General features: G+C 48.1%; 2 protein-coding genes across 2 annotated transcripts in view; one reads left to right on the top strand and one right to left on the bottom strand.

Moving 5' to 3' along the window:
* Positions 1 to 4231: 4231 nt before the first annotated feature.
* Positions 4232 to 5831, bottom strand: LOC121148377 (basic proline-rich protein-like). The gene is made up of 2 exons (XM_040968436.1): positions 5730 to 5831; positions 4232 to 5059 (listed from the first exon to the last, which is right to left on the bottom strand). Exons 1-2 carry the CDS (start codon positions 5829 to 5831, stop codon positions 4232 to 4234), a joined length of 930 nt encoding a protein of 309 aa, XP_040824370.1.
* The window catches only part of KATNBL1 (katanin regulatory subunit B1 like 1), a 34067-nt gene continuing 18703 nt past the window's right edge, over positions 4265 to 19628 (top strand). The window contains exon 1 of the mRNA XM_040969093.1: positions 4265 to 4441. The gene's annotated coding sequence lies outside the window, so the exon portion shown is untranslated. The remainder of the gene's footprint in view (positions 4442 to 19628) is intronic.

The following is a 19628-nucleotide window of genomic DNA, read 5'->3' on the forward strand; positions in this document are numbered from 1 at the left end:
AGAAAGTCAGATATACAGAGAGGAGGAGAGCCAGAGGAAGATCTTCCGTTCAATGATTCACTCTCCAAGTGAGCGCAACAGCCAGAGCTGAGCCGATCCAAAGCTAAGAAGAGCCTAGAACCTCTTCCAGGTCTCCCACGCAGGTGCAGGATCATAAGGCTTTGGGCCATCCTTGACTGCTTTCCCAGGCCACAAACAGGGAGCTGGATGGGAAGCGGGGCTGCCAGGATTAGAACTGGCGCCTACATGGGATACCGACATGCGTTCAAGGCGAGGACTTTATCTGCTAGGCTACCACACCAGCCCCTCATGCAGCTGCCTGGAAGACTCCAGAGAGCCTGAGTGATTCGCTAAGGCTGCAATCTGAGCACTGTTACTTCTTCTGGTTCTCCAGATGATTCAACCATGGTAAGAACTGAGAACTACTAAAACCTGTTCATTGCAAAATAACAAGGTTATGTGTCTATCTCTACCTGTGTGTTACAAAGTGAAGTGAAAGGGCCCAGCACGATGGCTCAAAGGCTAAATCCTCACCTTGCAAGCGCTGAGACCACATGGGCGCTGGCTTGGGTCCCATGACATCAACTGTAGGGTGGTTCTGCAATAAGTTGGCTCTCTAGTAACACCACCCTTTCTCAGCAATTACCTTTTCTTCATTCAGGGAACTGTTGTGCAATTTACGTTTTAACAAGTTCTCATTACAGCACGCTTCCCTCCACCTCTTGCTTAGGAAGCTGGGAGGACTGCCATTCCCACAGGTCCCATTTAAGGCTAAGCATGGCAATCACGCATGAGTCATAATGGCACATTACTGCAGCCAACAGGTCCCTAGGTGTGCTCTGCCTGGATTCATTCTGGCTTTCTGGAAAGCAGACTTAAATGTCTCCACATCCAGAGCCTGGAAGACCGATCCAGGTCCCTTGGGTTTGTGTGTTTGCTTGTTTTTTGTTTAACCTATGTGTCAGTTTTGAAGAGCCCAGTCAGTTTTGTCAGTTTGGATGTAAGCCATTGTTGTATAACCTGTGGCTTTTGGAGAATTGTGTCAACGTGGTATCTGCTTCCTCTTCCTGCCCCTGCACCTCTGATGTGGAAACCTTAGTCCTGTATGTTACAGTGTGTGCAAGCAATTAGGGGTAGATGAGCTCACGAGGGTGGGGCCATCGCGATGTAATTGGTGCCCTGTAAGAAGGCACGCCAGACAGGGCTCTTCCACCTTCACCCCCACCCTGCAAGAATGCAGTGAGCCAGAGGCCATGGGCAGGCCAGGAAGGGAGCCCTAAGCCTGCAACTTGCCAGCCTCCTCAGCCATAGGCAACTGAATGTTCTGTTATGGCAGCACAACCACACTAATAAAAGGATGAAGTGGAATTCAGAAGAGTTGAAGAAAGACAAGACGTATCTTTTAGAACATGAAAGAAAGTCATCTTTTAAAATATACATAAAGGGCCCGGTGTGGTAGCCTAGCGGGTAAAGTCTTCACCTTGCGCGTGCCAGAATCTCATATGTGTGCAAGTTCTAATCCTGGCTTCCCCACTTCCCATCCAGCTCCCTGCTTGTGGCCTGGGAAAGCAGCAGAGGATGGCCCAAAGCCTTGGCACCTTGCACCCACGTGGGAGACCTGGTAGAGGCTCAGCTCTGGCAGTGTGGCAGCCTGGGGAGTGAATCAACAGATGGAAGGTCTTCCTCTCTGTCTCTTCTCCTCTCTGTATATCTGACTTTCTAATATAAAATAAAGTGGGTTTTTTTTTAAGATTTATTTTATTTTTATTGGAAAGGCAGATATACAGAGAGGAGAGACAGAGAGGAAGATCTTCCGTCTGATAATTCACTCCCCAAGTGAGCGCAGTGGCCGATGCTATGCCAATCCGAAGCCAGGAGCCTCTTCCGGGTCTCCCACGCGGGTGCAGGGTCCCAAGGCTTTGGGCCGTCCTCGACTGCTTTCCCAGGCCACAGGCAGGGAGCTGGATGGGAAGTGGGGCTGCCGGGATAGAACCAGCACCCATATGGGATCCAGGGCGTGCAAGGTGAGGACCTTAACCACTTGCGCCACTGCGCCGGGCCCTAAAATAAAGTGTTTTAAATAATAATAAATAAAACACACATAAGTGGAAATTTGACTATGACAGAAATAGGAACATTACAGTCCACTCTCTCCTTTCCTCTTAATCTATCCTGGATGTCTTCCGTGTGTGTTCTACAGAGTCACAGAGAACACACGGCATGGATGTGGGATAATTCAGTCCATCAGACCCTGCTTGATGGGCATTTCACTTCTTCCCATTTTCTACCTTGTCCAAAAAATCTCGTTAGGTTTGATACTTGTCAGCAGTTCTGTAGAATCATACAATTAGAATTATTTACTAGATAGTTTCTACATCTAAAACGCTGATAGGTCCAAATAGGCCTTCCAAAATAGCACCAGTTTACATTGCTCAAGGGTTTGTGAACTGGGTTATTTCTAGAGTGTTGTAAATTGTTTGAATAGTGTCCCCGCTATGAACTTCGTATCCACTTGCAGCTTCTGCATCTAACCGTGTTTGGGGCCGGGATCTTTGGGCTATCTTTGTGGATATCTTTGATATCGGTTAAGGTGAGGTCAGAGGGAACTATCGTCTCTGTTAAGTGACTAGCACCTGATGAGGAGAGAAGTCCTGCTGACCCGGAGGGACGAGTGCCATGGAACTGCGAGGTTCAGAGATTGGCATGACAAAGCTGAGGAAGCAAGGGAGCCAGGAAGATGCCGGAATGGTTACTTGCAGAGCCTCCGGAGCATTACCGATGCATTCAGATTGCACGGTTAGCCTCCAGAACTGTGCAGGTCTTGTGTATTTCTGTTTGTTTGTTAAACCACCCAGTTTGTTGTATCTTGTTATGGCAAACATAGTAAATGAATATGAGTGCAAGTCTCACCCTAAGAGACTCCACTCATGTGCACTAAGTTACCTACTTAGAAAGTGCAGTTAAGGGCTGGCATAGAGGGTTCTGCCTCACCTGTGACATGGGCATGCCTTACGAGCACTGAGTCCCAGCTGCTCCTTCTAATGAGGCTGGGAAAGCAGATGACCCACATACATGGGCCCTGCACCCGTGTGGGAGACCTGAATGGGGTTGCAGGTCCCAGCTTCTGCCTGGCCAGCCCTGGCTGCTGCAGGCATTTGGAAAGTAAACCAGCTGCTGGAAGATCTCTCTCTCTCTCTCTCTCTGTAACTCTGCCTTTCAAATAAATAGATTTCAAATAAATGGATTTTTTTACAGTATCCATATGGGCACCAGTTCTAATCCCAGTAGCCCTGCTTCCCACCCAGCTCCCTGTTTGTGACCTGGGAAAGCAGTTGAGGACGGCCCAAACCTTGGGATCCTGCACCCGCGTGGGAGACTCAGAGGAAGTTCCTGGTTCCTGGCTTTGGATGGATGCAGCACCGGCTGTTGTGGTCACTTGGAGAGTGAATCATCGGTCAGAGGATCTTCCTGTCTCTCCACCTCTCTGTATATCTGACTTTACAATAAAAATAAATAAATCTTAGAAGAAGAAGCAGCAGCTCCTGGCTTCAGATCTTCCCGGTTTTGACAGTCCTGATTATTGGGGCCATTTGGGGAGTGAACCAATGGAGGGAAGGTCTCTCCTGTCTGCCCTCCCACTGTATCTCTGCCTTTCAAATAAACAAATTTTTTTAATTAAAAAAATACTCAGCGTATTTGAATATCTCAAAAGTAGAAGTGTGAAAGGTGATAAATTGTGAGATCGGGGGCCTGAGCCACTCGTCACTGGTGTGAATCTCTGGGTCTGGGAGATGATCCTGCTGAGGCTGTAAGCCTCACAAGCTACAGAAGTAACTACACGAGCTCTGAGAGCCGGCCAAGGCTCTGAGCGCTCCGTTACTTGTCTTACCACATCATGCACCTCCTTTGAGGGTCAAGGCGCGTCTGACACTCTTTCACCCTCTTGTTGCAACCACAACGTTGTTTTGCATAGTGGGTCATCAAGAAATTCCTGTTTATAGTGATGAAGAAACAGCTTGAGAGAAAGTGACTGCACCCATACATACTGAATTTTTGTATTGTTGAGGAAGACACGCCTACTTGACCGCATTCACTCTCAGGAAGCATCTGTTAGACGCCCCTTGGTCCGCTGGGATCAGCTCCTGTTGCCATTGAAACAGCATTCAGCCGCGCCCTAGCGTTCTCCTGTGCAGCCACCAGGGTGCGCTGTGGGCTTTCGGCCTCGTCCCCCTCACGCCTGTGCTCCGTGACCCGCGAGAGGGGCGGAGCCAGCGTGGGCGGACCTGCGCGACGCCCCAAGGGGAGCTATCCCGGCGGGCCGCGCGCACGGCGGCGTTTGAATGGCTGTGAGTGAGGCCCGGCCAGGACGCCGAGGGACTCCGAGCGACACCGTCGGCGACCGGGCGCGCGTCGCTCTGCGCCGGGATACCATGAGGCGGAGGTGAGGGCTGGCCGGGCCTTCCAGGGCCTGTGCAGCCCGGCCTGGCGGCGCCGGGGTGGGGCTCGAGGCCCGGTGGGGCCGCCCGGGGCCGGGGTGGGCCGGGCTGGACCTCCAGAGCGGGGCCGGGGTGGGGCTCGAGGCCGGGGTGGGCTGCCGGGGGGCCGGGGGGCCGGGTGGACCCTCGGGGTGGGCCGGGTGGACCCTCGGGGTGGGTGGGCTCGGGGCCGGGGTGGGGCTCGAGGCCGGGGTGGGCTGCTGGGCAGCCGGGGTGGACCCTCGGGGCGGGCCCGGGGCCGGGGTGGACCCTCGGGGCGGGCCAGGGGCCGGGGTGGACCCTCGGGGCCGGCCGGGTGGACCCTCGGAGCGGGCCCCGCTGTCACCTGCCGGCTCCTCTCGGGGTGGAGCCTGCATGTGCGGGCTGGGCAGAGGCCCGGACGGGATGGAGGACGGGTTTTCCGAGAGCCGCCCAGGCCCCGCCGCGGCATTTCCTCCTTTTCCGATGGCTCCTCGGTTTCCTGACAGCTGAGCTTTTGTCTTGCGACACAAAAGCTTGGCATAGCTGTGCCGGAGTTGGCGATTTGGGCTTGAAAACGTGCTTGTGTTTTCTGAAAAGTTGCTCTGTAACAGAACCCAGGGGGTTTCGTTTTGTTTTGTTTTTTAACTACCCTTTAAGTTGGGTTACATTTGGAGATACTTTTTTTCTCCCCTTCGGTATCTTACAGAGTTCCTTTAAAACAGGGATGTCAGTGTTAGAACCTTGGCACGTTAAAAAGTAATTGTCAGAGAAATTCGTTCTTTCACCAGTTTAACTTAAAAAAAAAAAAAACAAACAAACTGTAAGGAGCGAATCCCCCTGATATCTTAGTGTGGGAAGTGGCTTCTTGATTTTCTTCTCGCGTCAGAATTGTAGACGTTGTGGCTTTGGCGGTGATAATAATGGGGATTTATTGTGGACTGGTGCGCCGAGTGGTGTTGGGGAGCTTGGGATAGATACGGTGGTGACGTTTTGACAACGAGGAAACAGGTGACATAACTAAATAACTTGTTTGGGGTTAAACATAAAGTATTTCGAAAAGTTTGTGGAAAGTAGTTAAGATGTGTTTATGTTGGTTCAGTTTTGTTTTAAACCATGCGTAGTTTTTTTTGTTTTTTTGTTTGTTGTCATACTACACGTTTTTCATTAACTTTGGAAGATCCCTGTATAGCTATAATTGGAAACCAGGTAGGCGGACTCCAAACTTTACACTGGCCTGCTGCGTTCTTCATTTGTGGTGCTTTTTTGGCTTACAAAATGCTTTGGTTTACTCCGTTTGTAGATATGTGTGTGAGCCCTAGCTTGCATACACCGGCACTCATTCACTATCCAGTTGCGTTCTTTCTTGCTGACCATACTTCCGTTTGTGCCTGAGTGAAAACCCCATAGAATATTTGAAGTGGAAAATATAAGGCTTGTGTGTTTTCGATGTTAACTACTATGTTATTTCCTATAAATACAAAGAATAGAAACTTATCTTTGCTTGTTTAAATAAGCCGTTATACATTAGTATTTGATTCTTCACACTTATTGAGTCATTATTCTGTTCTTGGCAAGATTATATTCAGCTACTAACCCCATGACAAGAAATAAAGATTCAAAAATTACTTCATAAGAAATGAACAGTTAAGGAGTTAATTTGCTTAGTGATTAAGACATCCAAAAACTCTGCTTATTTGTGTATTTTTATGGGAAAGGCAGATTTACAGAGAGAAGGAGAGAGAGAAAGATCTTCCATCCACTGGTTCACTCCCAAAGTGGCTGCAACAGCAGGAGCTGAGCCAGTCTGGAGCCAGGAGCCGTCCTCCACTGCCCTTCCAGGCCACAAGCAGGGAGCAGCCTGGACACAGCTGGTACCGTTATGGGATGCTGGTGCTTGAAGGTGGAGGATTAGCGTGCTGAGCCACAGCTGCAGGTCTCACCCATAAAGTGTTGAGAGCCTAGGCTTGCTTCACAGCTCGGGCTCCTGACTGCAGCTTCCTGCTGCTGCAAACCCTGGGAGGCAGCAGGCGGTGATTGTATCTCTGACCCCTCTGAGGAAGACCTGTGTGAAGTTCCTGGTTGCTGACTTTGGCCGGTCCTCAGTCCCTGGCTATTGCTGGCTGCTGGGGAATGAACAGTGGATTAGTGCCCTTGAGTAACATCTCTGACTCTTCAGTAAACACTTAGAACTTTATTTGAAAGATGAAGAGACAGAGGGCTTCCATCTGCTCTTACACTCCACAGATGGCCTCAATAACCAGTGCTGGGCCAGGCTGAAGACAGGAGCCAGCAGCTGCTTCTGGGACTCCACATGGGTGGCAGGGGCCCAAGCACTTGGGCCATCTTCTGTTGCTCTACCCAGGCCATTAACAGGGAGCTGGACTGCAACTGGAGCAACCAAGGCAGTAACTGGTGCCCATATGGAATGCCAGCGACGCAGGCAATGAACGGCTTTACATGTTAGGTCAGCGTGTGTGTGTGTGTGTGTGTGTTGTGATGCTCTCCATTAGAGCAGTGAACACAGGCTGACCTGCACCGAGGGCAGCTGCAGAGAGCTCACAATCTGGAGGATTTACCTAGGACACAGAATGGAAATGTGGATGTGAATTGTCGTGAGGGAGCAGTGTGTGCAGGCTTGGGAGTGAAGATGACCTTTCTAGGGATCCTTAGGTCTGACCTACTTGAGGCTCCGGTTGAGTCAGGTTATGCGGGCAGAACTGTGAGGATTGTTGTGTAAGACACGAGAGCTTTAGGCTTGATTTATGTGACCATAAGCCCAGTACAGAATACACTTTTGGAAATTTAAAAACTTTTGAGTTTTCAGCTAGCTACATTTCCACCCCCTGGGTGAATCCCCAGTGTCACACTGTGGGTGAGGGCTGCTGCTGGCATCTGCTAGACGGAGGGCAGGGGACTGATAACCCTTCCACAAGTGGACGGCCCCCCCTCGTTGGAGCTGGGGTTGAGAAGTTCTGACTTGAGCTCAGCTGTGCAGCTAGTCTCTGCTTGCACGTGGGTAGATGAGTGTGAATTATGGATTCTAGGGGCATTAGTTGGGGAGGAGCTGGCAGAGACCTCAAGAAGGAGGCCTTTGTTAGAATCTGGGACTGGAGAGGCAGTGGGAGTGGGAGGAGAGAATGGTGGTGCACAAGTAGTGGTAACGAGAGTCACTTCAATAACATTTTGTCCTTTTTTAAAGTAAAACAACTGATTGATTTTTCTTTATTTGAGAGCAGAATGGAGGAGAAAAAGAGAAGTACAAAAAAAAAGAGAGAGAAAGAAAGCCCTGTCTTCCATCTGCTGGCTCACACCCCAAATGCATGCAGCAGCTGGGTGGGGCTGGGCCAGCCCACAGCCAGGAGCCCTGCCCTCCGTGTCCATGTCCCCCACGTGTCTGGGATCCAGATCCTGGACCTGTCCTCTGCTGTGTCCCGGCGCATTAGCCGGAATCTGCATCAGAAGCAGATCACAATCCAAGCACGTGAATGTGGAACATGGCAGCCCCAGGGGCAGCTTTACTGCTGGGCCACAAAGCCTGCCCCTTTAATAGCTTATGGTTTTTGTGTTAGATTTAAAAGTGATATATGTGTATTGTAGAAAATTGAGAAAGTATAGGGAAAACAAAAATAAAAATCACTTCTAAAACCCCTCAAGTAGAAAGAACAGTGCAGCCGTCCCATTCAAGCCTGTGTATTGATAACTGCTTCCCGGAGGAAACTGGGACTGTGGGCTGGTGTTGTCATAGCTGGCAAAACCACTGTCTACAGTGCTGGGTTCCAGTGTTTCAGCTTCCAGTCTGTCTCCCTGCGAATGGTCTGGAAAGACCTTGAAGATGACCAGAGCACTGGACCCTGCCACCTACTAGGGAGACCCAGGAGAAGCTCCTGGGCCCTGGTCATAGTGGCCATTTGGGCAAGTGAACCACTGGGTCGAATCTCTCTCTCCCTCCTGCTGTGTCTTTCAAATAAATAAAATCTTTTTAAAATATTTTATTTATTTTTATTGGAAAGAAAGATTTATAAAGAGGGGAGGAAAAGGAAGATATTCCGTCCACTGGTTCACTCTCCAAATGACCATAACAGCTGGAGCTGAGCTGATCCAAAGCCAGGAGCTAGGAACTTCTGGGTCTCCCACATGGGTGCAGGGGCCCAGGAATTTGGGCGATCCTCCTGTGCCGGAACAGGCCACAGACAGGGAGCTGGGTGGGAAGTGGAGCAGCCAGAAAGCGAAGCAGCACCCATTTGGGATGCTGGTGCTGCAGGTGGAGTCTTAGCCTATAAGGCTGTGACACTGGTCCTAAGTGCTGAAATGTTAATGATATGTCTGTGGGCTTGCACTCTTCCTCAAATTCCTAAAAAAAAATTTTTTTGTATTTATTTACTGAAACTTATTTTTACTGATTTATTTATTTGCTAAGCTGAATTTCCATTCTCAGCATGACCACCCCTTCCCTTTTAGAAAAGTTTATTAAAAAGCTTCTTCTTGGGCCTGGTGCGATAGCGTAACGGTTAAGGTCCTTGTCTTGAACGCACCAGTATCGCGTATGGACGCCGGTTCTAATCCCGGCAGCCCCACTTCCCACCCAGCTCCTGCCTGTGGCCTAGCAGTCAAAGATGGCCCAAGACTTTGGGACCTTACACCCGTGTGGAAGACCTGGAGGAGGCTCCTGGCTTCGGATGGGCTCAGCTCCAACCATTGCGGCGCTTAGGGAGTGAACCCTTTGACAGAAGATCTTCCTCTGTCTCTCCTCTCTGTATATCTGCCTTTCCAAAAAAAATAAATAAATCTTTTTTTTAAAAAGCTTCGTCTTTTTCTATTAAAATTTAATGAAGACTTAGATTAATTATGGATCTCCACCTTAAGAGATGATAGGGCTACTTTTGGTTTTTCAAACATAGACTAGAAGTCACAGCCCTAAGCTCAGCAGTCACATCAGTAACCACGTGGCTCACTTACCCTTATCTTCTGATTAATGTCAGCAAGGTCCTTTCCAACGGATTATTCCTCAAGGAGAGATCTGTCAGGAGGAGAGAGTTTTTTTGCATCTTAATATGAATTGGTGTATTCCTTCTAAAGGCCTTTTTAAAAGATCGGGGGAAGGATTTTAACTGGAACTGAAGTGCACTAGAATATAAACTTGAGGAGGACAGGACCACTGTTGCGTCTGCCTTGGTTTCCCTGGTGTTTGAAATGGGAGTAACTCAAGGAACTCAAAACAAACCAGTTCATGTGTAACCTAGCCACTTCTCGTGGTAGTGGTAGTAAAGCATGTTACCCACTTTGCTGCCTTGCAGAACTGCTAAGCAGTTATTGCCTTGCTGTGCCTGCCATTGGCAAAGTGTTATCCACTACTTTGTATTCCTTTAGTGCCAGTTATACTTTTGTTGTCCTTTTATTTAAAAAAGCTGTGCCCTATCCATTTCCCATACTACTTAGTATCAAATTTGATATTATGTTTTTACTCTTGTAGAAAACAATAAATCAAATATTGATTGAAATTTGACCCTTCATCTGTGGTGATTTGTGACAGAACAATGGGAAACTAGTATTTTGGCCATTTTCTTTCGATCATCCTGTTTTTACGGCTACCATATGAATAATTAAGTGTGGTTTTTCATCAGAAAATTCCTCCACAGACGCAGTCATTTGGCACAGCTGTCTAGAGGTTGCTTGCGATGCCCACTGCCCGAGTCAGAGTGCTTGGGTTTGAGACCGCATTCTCCATTTCCAGCTTCCTGCTTTGGAGCCTGCAGGAGCAGGAGGTGATGGCTCAAGTGCTTGGTCGCTCACCATCACCTGGGTGGGAGACCTCGATAGAGTTCCAGGCTCTGGGCTTCAGCCTGCCCATAGCCCTGATTGTTGTAAGCATTTTGGGGGAGCAAATCAGCAGATGGAGATCTGGGGCTTTTTTGCCTGCCTTTCAAAAGAAATAAATAAACCATTTTTAAAAATTGCATCACAAATAATCACTTGGTGGAAATGAATCATTCTGTTCCCACACCAGTGCTTGATGACTTTCAATCTGGGTGGACAAGGTTATTTTTTGCTTAATAAATAGCCCCATATCTTAGTGTATTCAAAGAACAAAGGTTTATTCTCACCTTGCAGAACAAGCAAGTTTTCTGTGTTCAGGAATGTGGACAGATGAAGTCTCAGCTTTCTAACCTGTTGCTGCTTACTGTGACACAGGCAAAAGGTGATGGCAGAAGGTATCACCAAAATCAATATTTTAAATAGTCATTTTAAAGGCAGAGTTAGGGAGGGAGGGGGAGAGATTTTTCATCTTCTGGGTCCCTCACCAAGTGACTGTAGTGCCAGGGCTGAGCCAGGCTGAGGCCAGACGCCGTAGGACAGGAGCGGGCGGTGCTGCAGGGCCTCCCCAGGCACGTTGGCAGGAGGCTGGAGTTCACTGTCCAGTGACAGGCCGTGGACAAAAAGCACATCACGTGATTTCCTGACCAGTTCAGGATGCGTAGAGAATGATTAGAAGAAGGTAGTTATTCATGAGGGGCTCGTTTGGGAAGGTGACTTCAGAGCTGAGTATGGGCAGGCTCACCGAGACATGCTGTGATAATTGTCATCAGCTTGAAGGTGTGAGAAACCTATCAGTTTTCCAAAGGTTTAGATGTTTGTATGGATGTTTAAATTAGGACATTTTAATATGCTTGAAAGACTTGATAACAAATTTGAAAGGCCCAAGTAGGAAAAATACCATTCTTACCTGTACTGCACACCGTCTCTCCAGACCTTTGTCACATTTCTTGTGTAGCCTTGTAAAGATTCTCAGTGAATGTGAGGAATCACTCATCCTTTTTTCCCAAGTGTAGCATGTTCGGTATCTTACCTGCCCAGCCTCCACCCCCCCATTTTCTACTGTAAGTTGAAGCCAAGTAAAAACTAAGTTCTTTAAGTTCAAAATGACTAAAAAATATGATGAAAACAACCATTTAGTCTTCCAAATTTTCTTAACTAACTTCATTTTCCTAATATTACTCCCAGCAACTTAATGGATATTCGATCAACTTGAGTCTTAAAAAGAGTGGGGGAAGAAATCCCAGAGCATATGAACTGTATCAGAAAAAAAAAAAAAGAAACTGAAAAAGAATTGGTAATTCTTACTTAGCATCTATTTTGTAATTTTTATGTCAGGATGATTCATTCATAAAAGAGAAGTCTGTTTGATCTAAATTCATTGAAATGCTGTGTCATTATATAGTACCCACTGATTCTCTACAAGCCTATCTTTATTTTCGTGCGTGGTGCCTTCTCATGTTTGACATGACTTGTCAAGTCGGCCTCGGGGACAGGGTGGTGAATCATCGCTCCGTGGGTCAGCATTTTGCACATAGTGAGCCACCGTGGCGGTTAAGCCAGGGGATGGGATTTGTGCGTGTTTCTGAATGTGATGAGAGGGCATAATTTCATGATTTGAACATGAAAGGCTCTGGTACCTTGGTAAATCTATTCCTTAATAGTGGAAAGCAAGTATATAGAAACATCCAGGTGACCCGCGAGAGCATTGGTTTTGTTGGACAGTGTGTGGAGGCACCCTTGTATTTATGTCCATCTTTCTCTTTATTCTTTGTTGTTACCTCCTTACGCTGACCCATGCTCTGTCTGATGTACAGATGCTTTCCAGATGTTGAGCTTTACTCAGATAACACTCTAGCAGGGATTAGAAATCACTATACAAAGGTAAATAAATGAAATGAATTTGTTCTTGCTGTTGCAGTATATAAAAAACATAATGAAATACTTTCTGAGTACAAGTCTTCATTGGGACTCTGAGCTGCCTCCAGCCTCCCACCCCTGCCACTTTACCAAATGGACTTAGGAAAGGAATGTAAGGTTTAGTGAATCGTAATTTTTTTTTATTACGGTTTGACCTTAAACTGTTTTGTTTTTGTTTTTTCAGTTCTTATTCGTCAGGTAAGTTTTACCAGCTTTGAACTGAATCGTAGAGATCTGTGTGTGTTTTGAAAACTTTAGTAGTAGTTATGAAAGTAAATTTTTAAAAAAGATTTTTTTTTTTTATTGCAAAGGCAGATATACATAGAAAAGGAGAGACAGAGAGGAAGATCTTCGGTCTGATGAGTTACTCCCCAAGCAGCCCCAATGGCTGGTGCTGTGCTGATCTGAAGCCAAGAAACCAGTCAGGAGCCTCTTCCAGGTCTCCCACGCGGGTGCAGGGTCCCAAGGCTTTGGGCTGTCCTCGACTGCTTTCCCAGGCCACAAGCAGGGAGCTGGAGGGGAAGTGGGGCTGCCAGGATTTGAACCAGCACTCATATGGGATCCTGACTTGTACAAGGCAAGGATTTTAGCTGGTAGGCAACCATGCCAGATCATATGAAAATAAATTTTTAAAAGGGTTTTTATTTGAAAGGCAGATTTTGCAGAGAGGAAGGATACAAAGAGATCTTCATCTACTGGTTCACTCCCAAATGAAGCAGGGCTTAGCCAGGGCTGAGCTAATCTCAAACTGGGAGCCTGGAGCTTCCTCTACGTCTGCCACATGGGTGTAGGGGTAATTCAAAGAATTGTGCCCTTTATTATCTCTGCTTTCCAAGGCCACAGGCACAGAGCTGAATGGGAAATGGAGCAGCTGGGACCCAAACTGGCACCCGTATGGGATGCTGGCTTTGTATATTGCTGAAAGTTTAATGAGAATCATTGGGTGGGTCTTGAACTATGAACTGTTAGTGTCTGTAAAATGACTGTAGACAGCTTTGTTTGAACTGCTGGCTTCTCTTTCATATTTTAACAAAGCAAATTATAACTGCTGAAAAACATACACAAATCCAGAAGTCTGACTTCAGGATTCATAGTTTCTTGCTGCACCATACTAAATAAGTTTTATAGTTCAATCATATAAGAAAAGTGCAGCTTCACTTGAATTGTCTTAAAAATAAGCCAAAGTATATTATTACCTGTCAAATTTTCAACAATGAAAAAACCTGTGTGCTCATTCTCTACCTCCGTTGGTAAGTGGCTGAATTTGTCTGTGTCTGCCACATTTACCACGTTTATTTAGTTTCCAATTTAGCAAATATAACCATTCAAAATAGGAATTTAGGTAGGCATTGTGCTTGTCCGCATCCCATATTAGAATGTCAGTTCATATTCCAGCTGTTCTGTGCTTCTGATCTCAAAGATCAAGATACAGAGCATGTCTCTCTTCCAAAAAGTTATCCTTTTTCCCTTTGTAGTAAATTTCTTCCTTTTTCCCTCATACTGTGGTATCCACTGATCCTTTCCTTCCTTCCTTTTTTTTCTTTTGTCCTAATTTGAAAGGCATGGTTACAGTTAGAGACAGAAGAACTGGGCAGCTCCGAAGCTGGAAGCGGGCACCTTCTTATGAATCTCCCACGTGAGTCCAGGAGCCCAAGGCCTTGAGCCGCCCTCCACTGCTTCCCAGATACGTTAGGAGGGAACTGGATCAGATCAGCAGCAGAGTGGCTGGGACTCAGGCCTACACCACGTGGGATGCCAGGGCCACAGGCGGAGGTTTAGCTGGCTGTGTCACAGCACAGGCTTCTTGGCTATTTCTAGAGTGTCATAAAAATAAGATTATATAGCATGTAGACATTTAATAATTTTATTTATACATACATATAGAAAGATACATGAAGTGGCACATAGGCTTTTGAGTCTGGTTTCTTTTACTTGGTGTAATTTCTTGAGTCTTGTTGTGTATAGCAGTAGTTCATTTGTTATTAGTGAACAAATGATATTTTTCTTTTAAGGTTTATTTTATTTTTATTGGAAAAGTAGATTTACAGAGAGGAGAGAAAGAAGGATCGTCAATCTGCTGGTTCACTCCCCAAAAGGCCCCGAGGACCAGAGCTGTGTTGATCTGAATCCAGGAGCTTCTTCTGGATCTCGCATGCAGGAGCAGAGTTCCAAGGTTTTGGACTATATTCCTCTGCTTTCCCAGACCATAGGCAGGTTACTGGATGGGGAGTGGATCAGCTGGGACATGAATTGACACCCATATGGGTTTTTAGTGCTTGCAGGATGAGGATTTAGCCATTGAGATACCAAGACAGCCCTTAGATAATATTTTTGGGATAAAAATGGCTTATGCCTATTAGCATGATTTTTTTGTTTTAAATAATAATTTAAAATTATATTTATTTTTAATCATAGTTGATTAGGGTGTTAAGGGTCAAGGGCTACAGGAAGGTGGGTGAGATCATTATCTACACATTTTTCCTTCCTGTATCTGGGGGAAGAGGGAAGCAGAGAAGCCACACCCAGCCTCCCAAACACCTCTGCACCCTGGGATGGAGGACAGCCACCCGGCACCACCTCAGGATCCCCAATGTGGGGTTTGCTCTGAGAGTCCTGCTCAAGAAGTTTCAGTAGTTCAACTGTTCTGAATTATTGCTGTTCTCGCCACTTCAAGCAGGATAAAATCTTTCCAGAATCCACTGGTTGACATAGTCCACCTTAGAGTCTCTGTTTGCCCAGATATTGATTGCCAGCACTTGGCTGGGGTAGTTGATCAATTTGTTCTGTCCTCTGCAGACTCCAATGAACTGCCACATCCTCCATATACATCTGGATATGCTGTCCACTGCTCCATCTGAGCAACTGAGGAGGCTTAGCTTTGACACATATACTCCACGGTCAGACCATGGAACCTGCAATTCTCTTCAGAATCCAGCAATTCAGTTGAGGGGATTCCCATAGAAACTCCATCTGAGGTGATTCCAGACCTGATTCTTGGGTCTGGTATAATCCAGGGTCTGGCACAATCGGTATATCCTAGGGATTGCAGTTGCCGAGTTAGTTCTATTTCCAGCCCTGTATTCTACACAACCGAATGCATGTTGGAGCCCAGTGTGATCCTGCCCACCACACACTTGACCCTCACATACGCCAGTGGGAGCTGCAACCTAGTCAGAGCGGCCCACGATAACTCCCACCAGGCCAGCCCCCTGCATTGGTTACCGTGCCTGCCAGTATGTACAGAAGACTGGTCCAGTCTGTCCCGTATCACATTTAGCTCTCATACATGTCAATGGGTATTGAAGCCTAGTTCAATCCCACCAGCCCACTATCCAGCCCACGCATGTGGTGGTGGGTGCCACTCTGTTTAGCTGTGACTGCCCCAGTCCTGGGTCTCCTGCTTCCTTCACTGGCAACTAAAGAAGGAGGTGCCACTACTTGCCTACTGGACCTACTCCCACCCCTGGATCATGTTCTATCCTGGTGGTTCTGTAGTTTAGCTCGACAGAATTTGCCCCTCCGTGTCAGCATCTGCCAGCTGATGCTACAGGAAAGACCAAATAACCCACACCCACTCTGGCTTATGCATGCACCAATAAGAACAGTCAACCCAGCATGGTTTCTCATTGATCCAGCTTACATGAGGCCAACGGGTGTTGTAGCCCTGCACAGACTTGTATGCCCTCATCCCAACTCACACTCTCCAGTGGGAGTAGTAGTCCAGTGGGGTAGCCCCACGCAGCACCTTTACTGGGTTTGCCCCTCCCCCCTTGGGCTCATATGTGCTGGTTGTGCTGCGACCCATTCTGGTATGGCTTGCTTCACCTCGGCATTTGCCAGTAGGTGCTCTAGTCTGGCCGGGCCCAACACACCTCCAATTCCAGCTCAAACTGGTGGGGGCTACATTCGAGCCCAGCCCAGCCAGCACCCAGTCCCGGCCCTCATGTGAACTGGCCTATGTTGTGGCCTGACCCGGCCTGACCCACACTTTATTCTGGTGCTCGGGTTCACCAGCGGGTGATATGAACTGGCCCTGCCTGGTTCTCCCCCGACCTACACCAAATCTATGTTGGTGGGTACCATTACCTGGCCTGGTCTGGGCTGCTCCTTATCAGCTATATCCCAACAGAGGAGTTTCCCAAGCTCCTCCAGAAGAACCTCTCCCAATGCCAGATCTTGCGCACACTGGTGGGTCCATGGGCCAGTCCTACTTAGTCCACCTCCTCTCCTAGCAGGAATAGTGGCCTTTCCTGACCAGCCTTCACCCATTCCAGTTTTTACTGATTTACAACTAGACACAGCTCACACCTGTCTCAGCAGGGGCAAAGATCTAGCTTAGCCTGTCCTAAATCTACTCTTTCTCTCACATGTACCAGTGGGTGCTGAAGCCTAGCCCAGTCTGACACACCCCATACCCAGTTCACACTTGCGCCAAGGGACACTGCAGCCATATCCAGATCAGAAAGCAGCCACCACTCCGGCCCCCCATACTCAATAGTGGGAACCACAACCCAGGCAGGGCGCCCCCTTAGTTCCCCAACCAGGCCTCTTTCCAGCCATAGATCCTGTGCATGCCATTGGTTGCTCTGATGCAGCTTGATGCAGTCCCTCACCTGACTTGGCCTTTGCCTTGGGTGCTGCAGCCTGGCCTGAGCTGGCCTGCCTCTGGTTCCAAGTCTCGCTGGTGGGTGCTGGAACCTGGCTGTGCTCAGTCTGCCCTTTCTCCTGCACATGTAGACCGCTAGCTGTGGCAGCCTAGCCTGGCATTAACTACACTCCAGCCTGATTTCTGCACTTACTAGTGAGCTGAAGTTTGCTTGGATCTGCCCAGGCCACCCTCTTCCAGAACCAATGTACACATTAGCCAACAGTTGGAGCTATCCTGCCCAGCTTGCCTGACCTGGATTCTGTGGTCACCAGTGGGAACTATGACCCACTAGGGGAGTTCCCCAGGTTCTCCCATTTCGCCCACTCCCAGAACCATATCTCATGCATGCCAGTGAGTTTTAGGCCCTTGCCCAGCATAGCCTGCCCCTCCACCTTGGCCTTTGTATAAGCTGGTGAATATTACAACCCCACCTGCCCCACTCCCTGTTTTAGGATGCACGTGCAGGTGGTACAGCCTAGAGCTGCCCAGGTTATATTTGGCCTCAGTACCTGTCAGTGATTGTAGGTTCCATGATCACACCTAGCTCAGCCCATTATCACCCCAACTCTGGAGCTAACCAGCAGGACTTTTTTTCCCCACAGGGTTGGGCCCACATATTCTCCACAGATTCTATCCCTGGACCTGGTTCTCTTACTTGCTAATTGGTGTCATGGCACAGATCTAGACAGTCTAATGTAACCCATCCCCTGATTTAACATGCAGTCAAATACTGCGATCTAGCCCTACTAGACAGGTCTGCAGCCCTAGCTTTTGCGTGGGCTGACGTGTGGTAGTCAGCAATGTTTCATGCTAACAAGCTGTACTTAGGACTACCATGTGGGCTGGTTTATCAGTCTGACCCACACAGATCTGGTTTCTTCCCTCCAAACCACCAGTTCTCAGTTCCCCCACTTACCTGCAAATACAGTGGCCCTGTAATTGTTAGTCCCTCAAGATTCATTCCTCATCTGCATGCACAGGGGCCTTATCCATGGATATCCCTAGGCAGTAATTCCATCCCCCCAAATTTAAGAGCTCACTGCTGGGTGGCCAACAGATGGAGACTGGCACTAGTAGGTGCTATGGCTGCTTGCAAGTCCAAGATGGCAGTAGTGAGTGGAACCAGGGACCAACTGGAGCTCCCAATAGACCCTTTCACAGTGTACCTACCATGAAGGGAGAAAACTGTGAGGGCTAGGCAAGTCTAGGACTTACTCACCACTTGGCAGCAGTGGCTTGGGCTAGGGTCCAAAGCAATGAGTCCAACCTGGTTCAGGTTTCCATAGCAGCCGCCATGCTGCTGGAAGCTCCTTCCACCCAAGCCCCGAGGTCGAACTCCCCTTAGTCCCTCCCGCAAAGATGGTGGCGGCTGGTAGAGCCAGGGACTGACCCGAGGTCCCGAGAGATCCCTTTACAGTGTACTTATGTGAAGGGAGAAAACTCTTGGGCTTGGCAGCGGTGCCTGGGGCTAGGGCCTCAAGCATTGAGTCCAGCCTGGCTCAGGTACCCTCAGCAGCCACTATGCTGCTGGAAGCTCCCTTCACCCAAGCCCTGAGGTTGAAATCTAAGCATGATTTTTTTTAATCTCTTTTTTTGAAGATTTGTTTTTATTTTTATTGGAAAGGCAGATATACAGAGAAGAGAGACAGAGAGAAAGATCTTCCGTCCGATGATTCACTCCCCAGGCAGCCACAATGGCTGGAGCTGAGCCAATCAGAAGCCAGGAGCCTCTTCCGGGTCTCCCATATGGGTGCAGGGTCCCAAAGCTTTGGGCTGTCCTTGACTGCTTTCCCGGGCCACAAGCAGGGAGCTGATTGGGAAGCAGGGCTGCGGGAATTAGGACCGGCGCCCATATGGGATCCTGGCGCTTTCAAGGCAAGGACTTTAGGCACTAGGCCACTGTGCCAGGTCCGCAAGCATAATTTTTAATTGTATCTCCTGGCCAGGGCTGAGCTGATCTAAACAGGAGCCAAGAGCTTCTTCCAGGTCTCCCACATAGGTGCAGAGTTCATAAGGACTTGGGCCATCACCTGCTGTTTTCCCCCACAAACAGAGCGAAGGATCAGCCCGTTGAATCATTGTACTGGCTGCTAAAATTAAATAATTCTTATAGTAATTAAGGCTTGAAATGTTGGGGCTGTAGTTATAACAGTCGAAATGAGAAGATCAGAATGGATCCACAAAATATTTTGAAGGAAGGTTCAAGAAGACTGATTTATTGGAATGAAGGAGACAGAGGAATCATATAGCTCCAAAATTTCTAGTTACACTGATTTGATGCCCACCATTGTGGGCAGTTGTGGGAAGTTGTAGCTAAGATGAGCAACCAGCTAAGTGGTTGGTTTGAGGGGATTGAAAGTGCTTGTCGGGCCCGGCGCGGTGGTGCAAGTGGTTGAGGTCCTCGCCTTGCACTCCCGGGATCCCATGTGGGCGCCGGTTCTAATCCCGGCAGCTCCCGTTCCCTTCCAGCTCCCTGCCTGTGGCCCAGGAAAGCAGTCCAGGACAGCCCAAAGCTTTGGGACCCTGCACCCGCGTGGGAGACCCGGAAGAGGCTCCTGGCTTCGGACCGGCGTAGCATCGACCGTTGCAGTCACTTGGGGAGTGAATCATCGGACGGAAGATCTTCCTCTCTGTCTCTCCTCTCTGTATATCCGCCTTTCCAATAAAAAATAATAAAAAAATAAATCTTTAAAAAAAAAAGTGCTTGTCTTAAGTATGTTGATTTGGACCTAGAAATGGCAGCCCAAGAAGCCAAATATGAAGAAATCAGAGAACTGGGTCTAGAGGAACCA

This window comes from Ochotona curzoniae, unplaced genomic scaffold, assembly GCF_017591425.1.
Source record: "Ochotona curzoniae isolate NIBS_2020 unplaced genomic scaffold, NIBS_Ocur_1.0 scaffold_4701, whole genome shotgun sequence".
Lineage (NCBI taxonomy): Eukaryota > Metazoa > Chordata > Mammalia > Lagomorpha > Ochotonidae > Ochotona > Ochotona curzoniae.

What these genes read in the sequence shown, in the direction of transcription:
- LOC121148377 (XM_040968436.1), bottom strand. Translation starts at nt 5,831, where the DNA reads ATGGTCAGCAAGAAAGAACGCAACTGGATAGTGAATGAGTGCCGGTGT. An exon ending in GGAGTAAACCAAAGCATTTT is followed by an intron (nt 5,060 to 5,729) that starts GTAAGCCAAAAA and finishes GTTCTGTTACAG; the next exon opens with AGCAACTTTTCAGAAAACAC.